This window comes from Mastomys coucha, unplaced genomic scaffold, assembly GCF_008632895.1.
Source record: "Mastomys coucha isolate ucsf_1 unplaced genomic scaffold, UCSF_Mcou_1 pScaffold20, whole genome shotgun sequence".
Classification (NCBI taxonomy): domain Eukaryota; kingdom Metazoa; phylum Chordata; class Mammalia; order Rodentia; family Muridae; genus Mastomys; species Mastomys coucha.
In genome coordinates, this window is record NW_022196903.1 from 12,467,453 (window position 1) to 12,485,499 (window position 18,047).

The 18,047-nt window shown below is 36.7% G+C and overlaps 1 protein-coding gene across 2 annotated transcripts in view; it reads right to left on the bottom strand.

The window, feature by feature from the left end:
* Positions 1-18,047, bottom strand: part of Tfec (transcription factor EC) — a 65,276-nt gene that overhangs the window by 20,850 nt on the left and 26,379 nt on the right. Inside the window, exons 1-2 of one of the 2 annotated variants that reach the window (XM_031381211.1) lie at positions 11,724-11,806; positions 3,281-3,609 (exon numbers count right to left, since the gene is read on the bottom strand). In XM_031381211.1, the coding sequence (XP_031237071.1) occupies positions 3,281-3,346 (66 nt within the window). In that variant the 5' untranslated portion in view covers positions 3,347-3,609; positions 11,724-11,806. Of the gene's footprint in view, positions 1-3,280; positions 3,610-11,723; positions 11,976-18,047 lie in introns of those variants that run through there. The other variant, XM_031381210.1, reaches the window with a different exon arrangement.

Sequence of the window (18,047 nt, forward strand, 5' to 3'; positions counted from 1 at the left end):
AAAAAAAAAAAAAGGAAAATATCCCATATTTCTAGAAAGAGACTGTTTCATCAAGATGCTAACACTACCAAAACAATCCCATCTCCTATGCGACTGCCAGCAAATGACAAATGAATTTTTGATAAAATTGAAAATCACATGTTAAAATACACATGTATTACCAACAAGCACCAATGAACCAAAAACAGACTTGGAAAATACCTATGTGGTGAAATAATCCTTCTAGATATCCATGCTGATTACAGTGCTATGCATGGTACCTCAAAGGGTACCACTGAAACCTGAAGACAGTTATGTGCATCTGCGAATCACGATAACAAAGCCAGAAGGAAACATTCTACTATAGTCTAGTACTTTTTTTTTTTTTGATATTTTCTTTATTTACATGTAACTTTCTCCATTCCCGGTTTCCCCTCCAAAAAAAAAACAAACAAACAAAAACAAATCCCTGTTGCCTCCCACCTCCCCATGCCTGTCACCCCGCCCTCTCCTACTTTCTGGCCCTGGCATTCCCCTATAGTCTAGTACTTTTAAAAAGGTTACCAAGAAACCCCCTCCCACCCTGTGGCAAAGGGCAGTCTTTTAAATGAATGACATGGGTTTCAATGGATATCACAGGAAAAAGAGTAATTCCGGGCCCTTATCTTCCATATATTTAAAAATTAACTCACAGTGGGTTAAAGAACTAAACACAAGATAGACAACAATAAGACTCTCTAGAGAAAATGCAGAGTCCTTGATAATGCTAGAATCAGCGGAACACCGTTTTGCTAAAATGTAACTTTTAGTGATACCAAAGAAAAATAGCTTTACCTTTGTTTCCAAATGGTGCTGTCCAGATATAAATATATATATATATATATATACAACAAAAATTATTGTGGAAGTATCTACACAACTATAAATTGTGCACAGAGATCCATCTCCTCTTATTAGGAAACTGGTTATTACTTATTCTTACTCTTGCACTAGAAGCAATCTGACCCCTGACATGATGTTGAAAATATAATGATATCCACTTTGGAATTTCATCTCTGTTTTCATTCTCCAAACTCTTCAGGTCCCTACACCTAAATGATGCATCTCTATCTAGTCATCTAGTGTATCTACACCTCTCCTAATAAACTCCCATTTTCCTTCTCAAACCAAAGATATTTAAAATACCCTTAAGATCTCTTTATCTTGAGAATCTGAAGCCTAAAGTACCTGCCATTTAACGTATATAAAAATCCCAAACTCAAAATAACTTTATGGCTTCTTTTTTACTGACTCAATCTTATTTTCCACTCCTCCTAAATTTTTACAGCCTTGTTATTATCATGTGTACTCACACTAGATTTTCAATATTGTCTTTCATACTCCAATGTGGGTAAAGGTGGTGATTACAATGAATTGTGAATGTGTAGATGAGGAATTTTTCAGAGGACAATACATCTCAACATAATAACATACATTATACCATAGTCAATAACTTATTAAATGCCAAGTATAATAACTCAAATAACATCTTAAGTCACCATTAGAACAACCTTGTAGCATATAATTATCCTTCTAAATATAAAGCAATTACAACTCCAAAATGAAGTAGTGGTATAAAAATAACACACCAATAAATGCAATAGACGTTGCAAGAGAGAAGGCTCAAGGCCCTGTAAGTACAAAGACACAAGCTTGATTTCTAAAATCCATGTGAAAAAAGTCAAGAGCGGTGGTATTTTCTAGAAATAGCTTCACCAGGGAGGTGAACACACATGGTGGGGACTAACTGGCCACCTAGCCTCACCTACACTGGGAGCTCCTAGCTAGTGGGAGATATCACCTTTAAAAAAAAAAACTTGAAATAGTAGCCTAGATTTATGCTTGTATGGCACAAGGCTGTATTCTTTCCCCTCTGCAGAAGCATTCTTGTCTTTCACAAATATTTGTGTCTTTCTTCTTCTCCACTGCTATTTTCTCAATTATTATCTCTTTTGATACCCCATCTATAGGTATCAAAAGCAAACCGTTCCTCTCCAGGGCTTAACTTAGGAGCAAAACCCTATGCTACAGGCTCCCAGGCTTCTTTTTCTCTTCACCAGAGAACTAGAGAGCTAATAAACTTTAATAAAACATTAAATCTTGCTTATCCTTATTTGCTTCGATTTTTTTTCACTAACATTCACTTAGCAACAGACAGGGCCCCACACTATACACTTGCTATGTTCCTAAAAATAATAATAGTTCCAAAAACCCTGACATTTTTATGAAACATCATGTGTACCAGCTAGATAATCTCATTTTAAATAGACAAAGTGACCAAAACTTACAGAAGGTTACAAGTTAAATTTGCAAGTAAACTTTCAGTGAAATAACAAAAGGCAAAAGGAGCCCGAATTGTGGTGTGTGTGTGTGTGTGTGTGTGTGTGTGTGTTCACATATGTAGTGTGAGTGTTCAAAGGAAACTGATAGATGTGTTTGTTTAGATCCTCATCCTTTGCTTTTCTATGAGGATATTCACTGTGAATCTAAAATGGTAAAACTGAGCAGGAGACTGTTTGATAGAGAAACTGGACATAAAAGAAGATAAACTCCTGTTATAAAGAGGCGCACCACAGGTGAGCAGAGACTGGAGAACGTATGCACACATGAAACACTGACTTTCGAAAGATTATTTTACTTCCTTGTGGGTGTTGATTCATTTAGATTCAGCGAGCCAGATTTTTCAGTTTTAGGACATACACCGCCAATTGCCTCAAAACCATATTTTATTTGTTAAAACATCACTCTAAGGCTTAAATGACAAACACAGAGCCACAAAATCCTGCTGTGTTATTTTGTTGCTATTATTTTTTGTTCCATTATACATGAATAAAAATAATGAGTGAGGCTGGAGCTGGAGTTCCCTCAGCGAGCTAGCTTTAACACAAAAAGGAAAACACAAAACTGGATATTCGCACAGTTTCACATCGCCTATACTATATCTTCATTATTCTTTTAGCACTAAGTTAACAAAACAGTTGTTAATAGAAGCAGAAAATAAACAATTCACTGAACCCTTGCTTCTTATACAAAAGGCATTAATTTTAGCTGACTTTTTTAAAACTAAATAAACTAAAATTTCTTAGGTAGCCCAGAGTGTTCAAAAGTAAAGGAGCTCCCCAAAACACACAATTATAGTTTAACCATTTTAATGTTAACGTCTACATACTTTATTTTAAAGGCTATAGCTCTAACATTTTTAAAATTAGCAAGTAACCTAGATTTATTTCCAAATAGTGAAAGAATTTGACAGCGTTCTTACCCGTTTCAACTTGGAAGGGTCTATAACCTTCACAATAGCGATGGTTTTCTCCTTCTCCTTCATCATTTCTTTCCCTTAAGATTGCAAACAATAACCAGGAGAGGCATACAGAGACTTCTGCACTAAGGTGAACTTTGCTTCTTCCTTGGACTTTAAGACTAATCTGGCCTAGATTGTGACTGACAAAAGCTTGCTCGTTGATGTCATGAAATCCTTTCAAGTCCCAAGCAAGCACAGGGGCCTGTTAATATTTACTCAGCCCTCGTCTCTGGAATGGTCTTGAACTATAACAGCTTACTTTGCCAAATGCCACCAGAACTCACAGATACCTGATGGAAAAATACATATGCATGTTAACAGAAATGAGCTGCCATCCTCAAAAATATGTCTAAAAGAAAAGAATGAACAATGGTCAATTGGGAAAAACTACAACCTGATATCTAAACTCCGCGGTTAACTAGTCATCGCTCCTTGGGGTAGCAGAGAAACAGCTGTGTCTCAGGTCCTTTCATTTCTATGACTTAGCTACCTGCTAGATGGTGATAAGACAGTTATTTCCTGGGTTTCTTACAGGGATGGAACCCAACTCTGCATCTTCTATTCATTTAAAGAATGAGTTTGAGCACATTACTGAATTTCTATCATTATCTTTCTGCTGTATAAAAATATAACCAGCCTCTATCAGATAGGCTACTTTTCTAAAAAATCATACACAGCTTCTCATGAAAAGTGTATTATAAAATCCTTATCACAATGTGTAGCCAATGCAAAGTGGCTACATTTTATTGTTGCCCCATCCTCAGTACTGCTGCCCTTTATCCATTAAAAGTACTCATAAATAAAAATTATATTGGGAACCCAATTACAATTGTACCTAAATGTATAGTTCTTATTTAGTATTTACTACTATGTACTTATTCTGTATTTATTTGCTAACATCAAAGTTGTGCAAAGTACTATGCTAGCTGCTAATGAACTACTGAACTGAGTGTCATTTGAGGAGAGGAAATGTTGAGAAGCACTAAGATTATAGAAATCTTGAATTTAACTGGGGCAGAATCTAGAGGTAGGAGAGAGTAAAGCAGGGACAAGAACAACATGATTCTTGGAGGTTTATTTTGTTATTGTTATTTTTCCATACCAACAAAAATGAATTTGGGAATATAAAGCATGTTCAGACATTAAAAGTTTGAGACATCTAGCCAGGCAGTGGTTGCCATGCCTTTAATCCCAGCACTTGGGAGGCAGAGGCAGGCAGATTTCTGAGTTCGAGGCCAGCCTGATCTACAGAGTGAGTTCCAGGACAGCCAAGATGACACAGAGAAACACTGGTTCAAAAAAAAACAAAACAAAACAAAAAAACAAAAAAAGGAAAGAAAAAAGAAAAAAAGTTTGAGACATTTGTGGTAATATAACAAATAAACAAGCAGCAGAATGTATAAGTTGAACATGGAAAAGAAAGATCCAAGTAGATGTAATATATATATATATATATATATATATATATATATATATATATATATATATATATGTTCAAGAGAAGAGATGGGTAAAGAGTGGGCAAAGAAACAGCATTTCACCATATGTAAGAAAAGGAAGAGTCAGCAAAATGGACGAAAAATCAGATAATTGAAGACTCTTATGAGAAAGTGCCTCAGGGTGTGGTTAATCATGTCAAACATGACTTGAAAACCAAGTCAAACGAGAATGGAGACTTTGATACCAGATATTAAGTTGACATGTTTTTTTTTTTCATTTTGAGAGTTTGAAGGAGGAAAGAACATGGAGAATTATATTATAATCTCAGAAAAACTTTTTAAATTGATTGGTGTTAAGAGCCCTTTTAAAATCATGAAGAGAAATGCTTGATTGGAGAGGAGAGAATGGAGTCATCAGATGATATAGGAAGAGAGGGAATGTTGGCTGTGAGTTTTATTTGGTGTGTGTGTATGTGTGTGTGTGTGTGCACTTATGCATGTGCTGAAATAACATAGTGGCAAGAAAGCAAATGTATTTAAAGAGCTATCTGGTTTAGTGTGACACTAATATGAACAGTCCTATAGGTGAGCATATACTGATGATACTGACGGAGGTTCACAGAAGGAAAACCTCTTAGGAATTTAAGAATGAAGCGGGAACTTTTCTATTCTAATAGGGTGCAGAAAATGATACAGATGTGGGCGTCTAAGAGAACTGCTAAGGCTTTTGAGCAAATTATAACTTGACTGCACATATTTTCTCTCCAAAGCAATATAGGGCATTTCTGAAAAGCAGATAATGGATGTGGAAGTTGAAAGTTTAAGGAGAGAACATATTACATAGTCTCCATTAGTGGTAATTTTACTAAGAAATGGTTGTAGATTTGTCCCTCTGTTGTAAACTCTTCTGTGAAATTTGATGATGTATTTAACATAATCAGTATGCACAATATAGAGGATACTCCTCATTTATCTGCCTGGTAAAGATGTGGCAAAATGAATGAGTTTATCCAGTACTGATATTTATCCAGGATAGAAAAACATGAAGAACTTAATGATGCTTGTCAAAGAAATGGGTTATATTTTGGACACTATAGACAGATTAAAGAAGATTGTTAAAATATTGTGAATGGGAAATAATAGGCATTGAAAACAGTAGCACTCGTCCAATTGATATGTCATCTCAATGAGCTTAAACAAAAGTAAATTAAGAAAGCTAGAGGAAATATACTTCAAAAATGGGATGTGATAATAAATATTTAAAATAAAGTATAGAATTATGGAGAAATTGACAAGAGTAAGAGGTCATATATGAGCTTGTGAGGGATGTTTCAAATAGGAAGGATACAAATAGCATACATGCTTACGAAGTGGAAAACCTGAGAGTTCAAGGTTGATGAGGCAAGACTGACTAGGCTGAACATTGCCTTCTGCTGCTGCTCTGAGTTCTTGCTTTCCAGTTTATACAGTTATCACATAGGAACCAGTTCCTTGTAAGGAGACCATCTAGTCAGAGCACACAGAAATGGGCAGGTCATCGTCATTTCTGAGTAGACAAAGTAGACACTCAGTAATCATTGTTTGGCTAAATTGACAAGCCTTGAACTCCTTCCCTGAAAAGCCACCAAGAGTAAATTAAGTTAATTAGAAACTTTATTATTAAAAGAGGGGGACACCTGCCCAATGTTAAGTCTCATCTGACCATCTCTGTGTGATACTCAGTCAATTGTAATATCCTAAGTCTTGCAGGCTAGAGGAAAAGAAGAGATAGTTCTTTCAATAGAAAGTCTATTTAGAATTAGTAAAGAAGAAATGGATACTTTCACAGGCTATTTTCAGGCCTTGAATTTCATACATTTATCTTATCGTTGTTTAACTAAATTATTCACTGATAAATTGTTGATCTCAGCCTACAAAATGTGGTTACTCACATACTCTAAATCAAACTTTTAAAGTACCAGCTTAATGAAAACCTTCTATATTCTCTCTTCTGATTTCTAAAGGATCTTAACTCATAAACAAAGCAGACAATCCTTCAAGATATGTGGAAAGAGAATGTACAAACTTTAGACATAACATTTCTGAAACTAATAATTGGATGATGAGTAAAGTAATCAAGTAAAAGATAAGATAATATCCCTTCTTGGAATATGATTCCAGGAGTTAATACTGACTTCAAACCAAAATTCTTTCTACCTTAAGATGATGAGGCCTCTCTCCTTTTTGTTCACCTCTGAATATTGGCTAAGAAATAATTCATATTTTATCATAGTGATTTTTTCTGTCTTCAACAAGGGAGTAAAGTCTATGAATCTCAATCTACTAATCATATTGAGAGAGTCAAAACTGAATCAGAACCTCATGAAGTTATTCTATTACAAGCAAGACTTCAAATAGGAAATGTCAAACTTAAATTGTTCCTGGATAATGCTACAGCAGATTAGATATGAAATCAGTTGCTTGAATATAAGTATAAAATGATAGATTGAAAGATACATAGATAGATAGATAAGATACAAAAATACATACATAGTTACAGATACATACATAATTGTGTATATATACAGACATACACAAAGAGAGAACAGTAGAATCCTATAATCTTTCTCATTATATGATTTTTTGTTTGTATAAAGTATTTTGCAATATTCATTTGCTGTCTTCTATTTCAAAGTGCAGGGCAGAAGAAAGCATCATTTTCTAGTGAAATGAAATTGCTTTGTTGTATAAGCTAAACTGATTATTAATTGTGGCCTTTTTGACCTTTTGGGGTCTGGAAATACTTTTCTTTTTGTGGTCTGCTTTTTCCGCCTGAAAACTTTAGTTCCATACTGATCATATCCTCTGCAATCTCCATCTAACAGAATACAGTGCATTCAGAATGCTGTAAATAACTATTAAAGTAGTGCTTTAGTTTGAAATCACAAAGAACTTTAGTGGAGATTAAAAGTTTACTCTGCATATTTAAGTTTTCAAACACTTAGTGTGTATATCAAAGTCCACTGTATCTAAGAGCTGAATGGGAGGCCCTGATAAAATGCCTTCCCCCCATTACCTTCCCTGGGCCCCCTGGTAACTATGCAGGGGCCCCTGGACACACTCATTGAAATCAGCTTGAATATCAACAGATTGCTCCTCATGAAGTGCTTCAAATCAAAGTCCACAGCCTTAACATGTAGACAGGGAACCTCTCTATCATACTGTTACTTTTAAAATTATTTTGTAGATGTTCAAAGGTCAGTGATGAAATTTTAACTGAATAGTGCTAAATTTAGATTACATGATTTTAGATTATATGAAAACATACCATTCATTCTCTTCATCTTTATAACTAGTGACAAAATGAACAACACAAACACCTTAACCAGCAATAACACCACACACTTGGGTAGTGCAGGAGATGTGTCAGGTATTGTCTTTAGTGCTTGGCATATCCCAGTCATTTGAGCATCACAGCAGCCCATAAACTGAATTCTCTACTTGTCCTCATCATACAGAGATGTAAATCAAATGAAAAAGAAATCACCCATCTTGTCCCAGATTACCTAGCTAGCAAGTGGCAGAGAGAGGTTTGAGTTTCTGAACTCTAGATCCACAGGTCTAACCTCAATCTAATCTCTATTTGCATTTTCATTTCTTTCCCACTAAAAGCTTCCTTTTCCATGCAAAGTTTGCTTAAAAAATAACCAGTAAATGAGGAAGGTTTTTTAAAGATTTAAACTTTTTAGAAAGACTGTGTGCTTCTCTTTTGTTCTTTCTATTCCTCTTTTTCCTATACACTTGTATAGTTTTGGTAGTCAAGTTGACATAGCAATCACCTCTATATGAAGGACTACCTAGATCAGACAGGGCTATAAACATGCCTGCACAGGGTTCTGTTTTAATTGCATTAGTTGCAGTGGTAAGACCCACCCTAAATGTGGGTAGCACTTCATAGTCTGGACCCTGGACTGTTCAAGAAGGGGGAAGTGAGCTGATCACTAGTATGTATGGATTTTCTGTCTCTCATCTTAACTTTGGATATTATTATTAGCTATTTCAAGTTCCAATCATCTGACTGTCCCAACAGTAATGAATTATAACCGTGAATTGTAGGCTAAGACAACCATTTCTCTCCTCTTACTGGGGTATTTCATCACAGCAATAGAAATTTAACTAGAAACTACTGATGCTCCAGTTCTCTTCTTCCCATTGTACTCCCTTTAGGGAAAATTTAATGTATATAAACTAAAGGTGTGAATGCTGAGTTGAGATAAATGGCAGTTGGCATAAAAAGAAATAACAAGTAGTAAACATCTCCAAATAGATTATTAAACTACCACGCAATCCCATTACTCTTCTAAGCAAGCTGGTTGTTCAACTTCAATCAAGAGATATGAGGACATATATCTGAATATTAGGATATTCCCAAGGATGACCTGAACTCTAGAGTTCTGTGTATGGGCCCAAATGGTAAAAGCACCAAGCAGTACAGAGGTACTAAATGAAAAGTCTAGACTAGGAACAAGAGTTAGCGTAAAAGGCTCCTGTTACATACTGTGTGTTCTTTTGTGTCTGGGTTACCTCACTCAGAATATTCTCTAGCTCCATCCATTTGCCTGCAAATTTCATGAAGTCATTGTTTGTACTCACTGATAAGTGTATATTAGCCCCAAAGCTTGCAATGCCCATGATACAACCCACAGACCATATGGTGCTTAGGAGGAAGGGTGTGAATGTTTTAGTCCTGCATAGAGGGGGGAACAAGATGATCCTGGGAGGTAGAGGGGCACCTGGGAGGGAGAGAGGAGGGGGAAGGAGAAGGGGGTAGGATCAGGTACTGAAGGGGATGGGAGAGAGGTAGAGGCAGTCAAGAAATGGAATAAAAAAAAGCCAATACAAGCCATATAGTGACACTCTATGTCAAACAACAAAAATAAGCATAAAAGCATGAAACCACAAATAAACAAAATCTTCAGTCTAATAGAATATGAGTGAATGACCAATCTTCATATAAGAGACCTCACACCCTTTACAGCCTTTTTGAGATATGGACTCCAAGAAACAATTAAAGGATATTAATAAATTGCAACCATGAAAGAAATGTTCTAGCTATTGGGGATAATATGTGTGTGAATGATGACAGCATAGGTCAAATGTAGATATGGCAAATCCAGGTCAGAAACCATATTTTAAACTCCTACATACTAAATAAAACTCTGATTAAGCTGACATTCATGATAGTTGTGAGACACTTTAATACAGATAGTTTCTAATGTAGTAGTTAAAAGCAGGAAATGTCTGCAGCTTTTTTCTTCTTGCCTGCAGATAGCTGAACTCTTTGAGAATATCACCCCTTCTAAGCTACACAACTGTCCTTTATTGAGGATGCCTAAAACAACAGGGAGGATACACATTTCCTCTATAAGTATGAACTTACTGTAATGGCAAAGGTAAGGTGTGACCTAAGAAATAAAAAAAAGACTCTATGGAAAGCCCAGAGGACTTATATATGATATATATAAGGCAAAAGACTGCTTATGATATTTTACTTATAAAAAGTTGGCCTACCCATTACCATTGGGATTTGTTTTGTGGAAAATTAATAATCTTTACAAGAGAATAAACTTTGGAAGAAGTAGTTGAAAGATAAATTGTACTGGGTGTAGTTCTAATATTACTGAGCAGACAGCTCTCATTATTACATATAGTTTATTTTCTTCATGAAGTGAACAGAGCAGCTGGATCTGTATTCCACTTCTGAAACTTTCATAGATATAGATATATACAAATGTAGATATAGGCATAGACATGTCTATTCGTACATATACATAGATATAGATAAATATGTATGTACATATATATGTACATGTATATGAATACATATATGTATATGTATATATATATAAATATGTTTATATCCTTTTGAAAGTTTATATGTTTATGTATATACACCCACTACTAAAATGTTGAAGTAAATACATGCACAGGGACCAGCATTCATTTTTGGGTTTCAGAGAATCCTACAATTTTTTCATTGAATAATCTATTGGATCTTCATTCTTTCTTACTTTCCAAGTTAACATAAAATTTATCTCTTAAAATATTTCTCTCCACTTTGGATTCAAATAATGGGAGCCTGAGTCTTCTGCCTTTGTTCTCTGAGGCTGCAAATTCAATATTAGAAAAAAAATCAACCTGAGGACCGGAGATGCTCATGAACAGTTTAGAGTGTAGGAGGATAATCCGGGTGTTAGAGAACAGAGCTCCATCAAATCAGTCAAGGAACACCAGGGAAAAGAGGCGAAAGCTCTGCTAATAGCATAAATTTTCTTTAAGACAATACTAAAGTTTCCCAAGTTCTAGTTATTTCCTACTTTGTGTCATTATTTTTCAGTATTTTTGGAGATTCATTTAAAAGCAAATAACATTCCATGGAGCTGCCTATTCTTGTTTAATTTGGAACCTCAAAGTAGCTTCATGCCAGTCATTTAGTAGGTGGTAGGGGAGAATTTATTTAAACTTAAAGTAAAAAATGAGTTATAGTTCCATTAAATATTTAATATAATAATGTAATGGAAATTAATTTTATTGTAATAAACAGTTTTTTAGAAAACAAAATTTATGTTCTTTAAGTAACTTCTACCAGTTTCAAACTATGACCTACTTAAGATGTTGATAAATTCAACTCAAGTTAATCAGAAAGCCCAAACCTTTACAATTGCAATTAAGTCTTCTAAGTACATAGGATTATTAGTAGATCATGGATAACTAGATGAGTATTAAAATGAATTAGCTAATTTAGTAATAAAATGAGCAGCTACAATTTATTATGCATAGTTAACATATGTATGATTAATAATTACAGATCAATTAGTTAAAAACACATTTCTTTCATCACACTTTTGTCTGAGTATTTACTGCAAAATTCTTTACTTCACCTCCTAGAACTAATGACAGACTTTATAAGCAGCCATTGAACATACATGCCATTCCGCAGCACCATCTTCTTTCCCAAGAGCCAGCAGATTTGTGAATGGGTTTCCTGCACAGCCAGCATCACTGTCTGGGCTCATGGGGCCATGCTCTGCAAGAGGCATGCAGCTTGCTGCTGGTGGCTGTGCTGTCTTGAGACCCTCCTCGAACACCCGACAGTCAAAGGTCACGAAAGGAGTTATTTGTTGAGTCTGAGCCTTCTGCAGCTGAGGCTTTGTAGAGGTTTCTAAGTGTGCCTGGACCTACAAATACAAAAACAAATAAATGAAATGTAGAACACCATGTAATAAACCAGGTTTTTTCCAGCAAAGTAATCAGAACACTAAACATACTATAATACTAATTCTTTAAGATTATATTGCTGCTTCTGTCCAGCAGTGATAAGATTTCAATGACCTGACGATTTTAAGTAATGACTTTAAACTTTGATGGAAAAAAATGTAATGTTAGGCTTCCAAAGTGAATTATCTATAACAATGAAGGATAAATTTAAAAAGATTGATACTATATGAGTCTCTAACAAAGACGTCTTAAAATACCACAGGTAAATAAAGCATATTCAATAGTATAAGTGGTATTTATATAATTTATGTTTTATTATATATTGGGTTCTTATGTACAATAAAGGTTTTATCAAAAAAATCTAAAAAGTTTTTATGAGGAAGCAGAAATTAAAAGTATATATACAGTTAAAGCATGATAATTTAATAGTGATATAATCCTGGGTGATTTTTTTCTACTTTTCTGTATTTTTCAATGCTTCTATTTTGAGCAGAATTTTGCTTTATAAATATTTTAAATTTTTTCTATATTCTACCAAATAATGAGAACAAATTAGTATGCATCATCATGAATCAACAGGTAAAAAAAAATACTGTGAAAAATGTCTATTCTTGTGTGCCAACTAAACAACTGTGTTTTGAAATCCCTTTTACAAAATATACCATTAAAATTCTGGGCATCCCCACTCACACAGATGGCCCTGGTTACACTCACTGGGGCGCAAAACAAAACAAAAACACATAAAAATGGAACAGGATGTGTAGGGAAGAAAGGGGCTAGAAGGAGGGGAGGGATGGGGAAAATAATAAGAACCCATTGTATCCAGGTGTGAACATGGCGAAGGACGGATTTAACAAAAGAATACTGGGCATTCTCAGTTCGCTTGTCATAGTGTCATAGTTAATATTATCCCATAATTTATAAAAAGGACAGCTTTAAGCACCTCAAGCCTCACTTTAAAAACCTGCAGATAGAGTATTTATAAAAATCCAGTAAACGGAGTATTGCCTGCCAGTTGCCTTTATATTTACTATACTGTGGTGTGGCTTTTAATACATTTTCCTCAAGTGGCCTATATATAAACCTATTTAATTTTCCCCTCATGTTAAACAATAGCAAAGATTGCTGTACAGTGCTTATTTTTCTTTTTATTTCATTACACAAACTACTCCTTAAATCCCTTACCATGTATTAGCTCAGATAAATAGCCTGTAGAAAGTATTTTGCATTTAAATTAGCTGGTTAGGGGTACAATATTGTAGTAGTTACTTTAGTCTAATTCTGTTATGCTGACATTTTTAGCATTATTTTAATTGTACTACCATAAAATAATTTTTCAGTCATATAAAAAAGATTAAGACTGGTAATAAAGATTACACATATTACTAATTATATTACTATGAGCTTTAGAGCTGTAAAATAACATTTCATTAAAATGCCAATGGTAATTTTTTTAAGGGTAGATGTTTAGATGAACCTAACTTCTCTGCATACAGTTACAATATAGACATTATAAAGAATTCTTTCAGTTTCACAGATATGAGCAGTCTTTCATACTAAGTGCCGAATGAATGGTGTGTAATGGTAGAGCTTGTATTGACAAGTGAATCGTATCTCATATTTTAAGTAAAACATCTAGAATTAGAAATCCTTTCATTAATTCATTTTCCACCCTCCACTCATTGACACTAAATATATTTATTGAGCCTCATACTTCCAAGAGTTATCAAAGAATAAAAAAACTTTTCCACACGATCTCAGAGTTTTTAGACTTCATCTATTAGTTAGGACTAATTTAACTACAGCGACTACAGCAACCGCAATTGCAAAGGAATATGTACTAAACACTGGGATAGGCAATTGGCATGTTGTGTTTTTGATGTTGTTTCCTTCTATCTTTATGTAATCCCCCCATGTTAACTGTAATTCAAATTCAGAAGCATTAAATAGCGTGCCCGTAGCCCTTAGAAAGAAGGAGAAATAACTAGAATGCGCAGCCTGCCCCCTGATTACAATGACCCTGGCTTCTGAGTCGGCTGAGCAGTAGATGCAATGAATCATAATGGCACGAAAAAGCAGTGTTTTCTGAGCATCTTGGAAGAGGATGTGTTTATAAGCCAGATATTGGATGGACAGACAGACTTACAGAGAAGGAAAATGTAAAGGAGTGTGGGATGGAAATAAAACTGGAGACAATGTAACAAATCTGTGTCACTAGAGAAGCCACACAGATGCTCTATAATGACAGAGGAGATACACAATGAGCCTGAGTCTTAACTAAATTGCTGGCCACAAAGAATTACAAGGGATTAGCAGACAATGGTGAGGATTGTCTTGGATGCTATCTATTCACCAGTCAACCAAGCAGGAAAGTCTTTGTTTCCTAGGCACAGGAAGAGCTGATTAACTGTGATGACAGGACTCTGCCCAAATTGCTGACTTTTGTCACAGACTGATACCAAAAACAATAGAACAACTCAGGGTAAAACACCAGCCAAGCCACATTCAAAATATTTAAACTTCCTGGGTTCCAAAACCACTAAGGTTCTACTTGATTTCTTGATTTCTACTCAATGCTACAATATTTTGTGATATTCAGTAAGTTGAAGTATAGATTGCTGTTCAGTGTTTGCTTTTAAAGAGTCAAGCATATGGGCACTAAGCAACATAAAGAAGACAGAAGGAGAGTGCCTTTGTGTCTCAGTTCAAATGGCTTAGTCTAGTCTCACTATGGCCATGAAGGAAGAGAGCTCTCCAAAGGAAAAGACCAAGTTCTTCTTGCCGGTCACCCTGATACCATGACTCCTGTCACAACTAGAGAAGACACATAGTCTTTCCTTCCCTGAAAGACTATGTTTGCCATGAGTGGAGGAAGAAATGGGTCATGAGATCTCCGTGTGCATGAATGCTATAAGGAACATAGCTTTTGGAATCCACAGACCTGTTGCTAAGGCATAGACGACCAACCTTTACGTGGAATGCTACAGCTGTCATAGTTTGAGATGTGTCTCACTGGATCACCACTAGACCATTGCAAGGGAAGGAAATTTTGTTGCTGAATATAATCAAAGGATCAGATTTCCCAAGATTCTGAACTATGCTTTAACAGTGTTTTCCCAATGCACTGATATTACAAGTACATTTAGCAAACATCCATTCACATATGTCTCTCAATCACAGTACCCAAGGCCTATTTATCAGTTTGGGGGTTAGCATTTTGGTTTTGTCTGTCACATCATGCCTTGCTATTAATAGAATGTAAAAGTACTAACAACCAAAAATAAACACAGTTTAAAGATAAAGTCTTAAAGAAGCATCAGAGTAAAACTCAGAGCAGAGAAGTTATAAAGTTACCTACTAAAGATTTAAAGGACTGATGATTAATATGCTGAGGAGGCTGGGGAGGCTGAAGAGGCTGGGGAGGCTGAGGAGACTGAGGAGGCTGAGGAGGCTGGGGAGGGTGAGGAGGCTGGGGAGGCTGAGGAGGGTGAAGAGACTGAGGAGGCTGAGGAGACTGAGGAGGCTGAGGAGGCTGAAGAGGCTGAGGAGGGTGAGGAGGCTGAGGAGGCTGGGGAGGTTGAGGAGGCTGGGGATGGTAAGGAGACTGGGGAGGCTGAGGAGGCTGGGGAGGCTGGGGAGGCTGAGGAGGCTGAGGAGGCTGGGGAGGCTGGGGAGGCTGAGGAGGCTGGGGAGGCTGAGGAGTGTGAGGAGACTGGGGAGGCTGAGGAGGCTGGGGAGGCTGAAGAGGCTGAGGAGGGTGAGGAGACTGAAGAGGGTGAGGAGACTGAGGAGGCTGAGGAGGCTGGGGAGGTTGAGGAGGCTGGGGATGGTAAGGAGACTGGGGAGGCTGAGGAGGCTGGGAAGGCTGGGGAGGCTGAGGAGGCTGAGGAGGCTGGGGAGGCTGGGGAGGCTGAGGAGGCTGGGGAGGCTGAGAAGGCTGGGGAGACAGAGGAGGCTGAGGAGACTGAAGAGACTAAGGTAGTTCGGTCATATGAAAGGACATGGGACAATGTAGAACAACTAGTAGACATTCCAATATAAACAAGAAAAAAATTGTAGACACCAAAACACTCCCACAAGATGAAGAATGCCTTTTGTGGGCATATTCGATACAACACATCCGGAGAGCATCTCAAGAAAGGACGCCTCAGAAAGCATCCTCAAACCCTAAGGATACGCAGTAAACTCAGATACTGAGGTGCAAAGGAAAATAGGAAAAACACAGAATATCCAATAGCTCTGAAACAGTAATGCAAGTTTCATTTTGTAATGAAAATGCTAGATATTCTAAAAAGAGCTATTTTGAAACAATGAGGACTAAGAATTGTTAAAAATTATTGTGAGGCAGTAAGCCATAGACACAGAAATTTCAGAAAACACCAAGAAGGATAAACGTCAGAGCAAACATGGGGAAAGTTGGGGGAGGGAGAAAATTTGGGACAGGGAGGAAATGAAAAGAATTTAGAAAGAGAGAGAACAGACCCTGACAAATAATATTCAAAATGCATATAGAAAACCATTCCAAAGCCAGACAGTGAAAAACACTTGCCTATAGTTAGGAAAGGATTACAACATCTGCCCTCTCCTCTGCAGCCTGAACATGAGAAGTGAAGTAGGACATTCAACTGCTGAGGGGAAAGGTAGAGGCTAGAGCACTGTACCTTCTGAAACCTTCCTCTAGAAGTGAATGAACGAACAATGAGAAAATTTTCAAAGAAACACAAACTGAGAAAAATTCCCACCAGTGGGCTTGAGAGAGGAGTTAGCTCCTACTTCGGACATTTAAGTTGGCCAAAGCCTTAACCCTCTCCGCTCCCCCCCCCCCCAACCAAAAAAAGCAAGAGAAAAACACAGCCATAAATACAGTGAATATTTAAGTTGTCTTTTACTTTCAATTAACCTAATCTTGATTACTTTTTTCAAAATGCTAATGATGAGCTACTGATTGGGTGTGTGTGTTGCAGATGCCCTTGGAAATCCAAGGTGCGTGTCCATGTTTATGAATTAGTGAGCGGCAGCAGTGCTAGGACACAGGTGAAGACTGCTTTGAAACTCTAAAGAGTATGCACCACCCAAAATGTACTTCCTATTGAAAAATACACATGGACTCTTTGTAAATGGACTTTCAGAAGCACTGGGTATCCATTAAAAATTATAAGCCATGTGCAAAGGCAATAGGAGAATAACATCCTCAAAAAGTAAACACCAACCAAAGAGCACACATGGAGGGACCCATGGCTCCAGCTGCATATGTAGCAAAGGATGACCTTGTGGGACATCAGTGAGAGGAGAGGCCCTTGATCTCATAGAGGCTTGATGCTCCAGTGTAGGGGAATGCCAGGACAGGGAAGTGGGAGCAAGTTAATTAGTGAGCAGGAAGAGAGGGAAGGGATAGGGGAGCTTTCAGAGGGAATAAAATTTGCAATGTAAATAAAGAAAACATTTAATAAAAAAAAAGTACTCAAGAGGCTACAGGGATGGATCCAAAGCCCCAAAATGCTAAGGGTCTGTTCACCACACCCACACTTCATCTTAAAATGTCTTTAGCTTCATCAACATGTGCTATCACTTAAGTTTTTGACCTTAGCCGTTCTGATTGGTGTAAAGTGCAATCTCAGGGTCGTTTTGATTTGCATTTCCTTGATGCCTAAGTACTTTGAACATTTCTATAAGTGCTTCTTGGCCATTTGAGATTCCTCTATTGTGAATTCTGTTTAGTTCTATACCCTCCTTTTGGATTGGGTTGGTTGGTGTTTTAGAAGTTAGCTTCTTGAGTTCTTTATATATTTTGGATACTAGCCCTCTATCAGATGTGGGCTTAGTGAAGTGGTTTTTTCCCCAATCTGCAGGTTGTTTATTTGTCCTATTGACTATGTCCTTGGCCTTACAGAAGCTTTGCAGTTTCATGAGGTCCCATTTATCAATTCTTGATCTTAGAGGCTAAGCCATTGGAGTTCTGTTTAGGAAGTTTCGCCCGGGCTAATGAATTAGAAGCCTTTTCCCACTTTCTCTTCATTAGATTCAGTTCATCT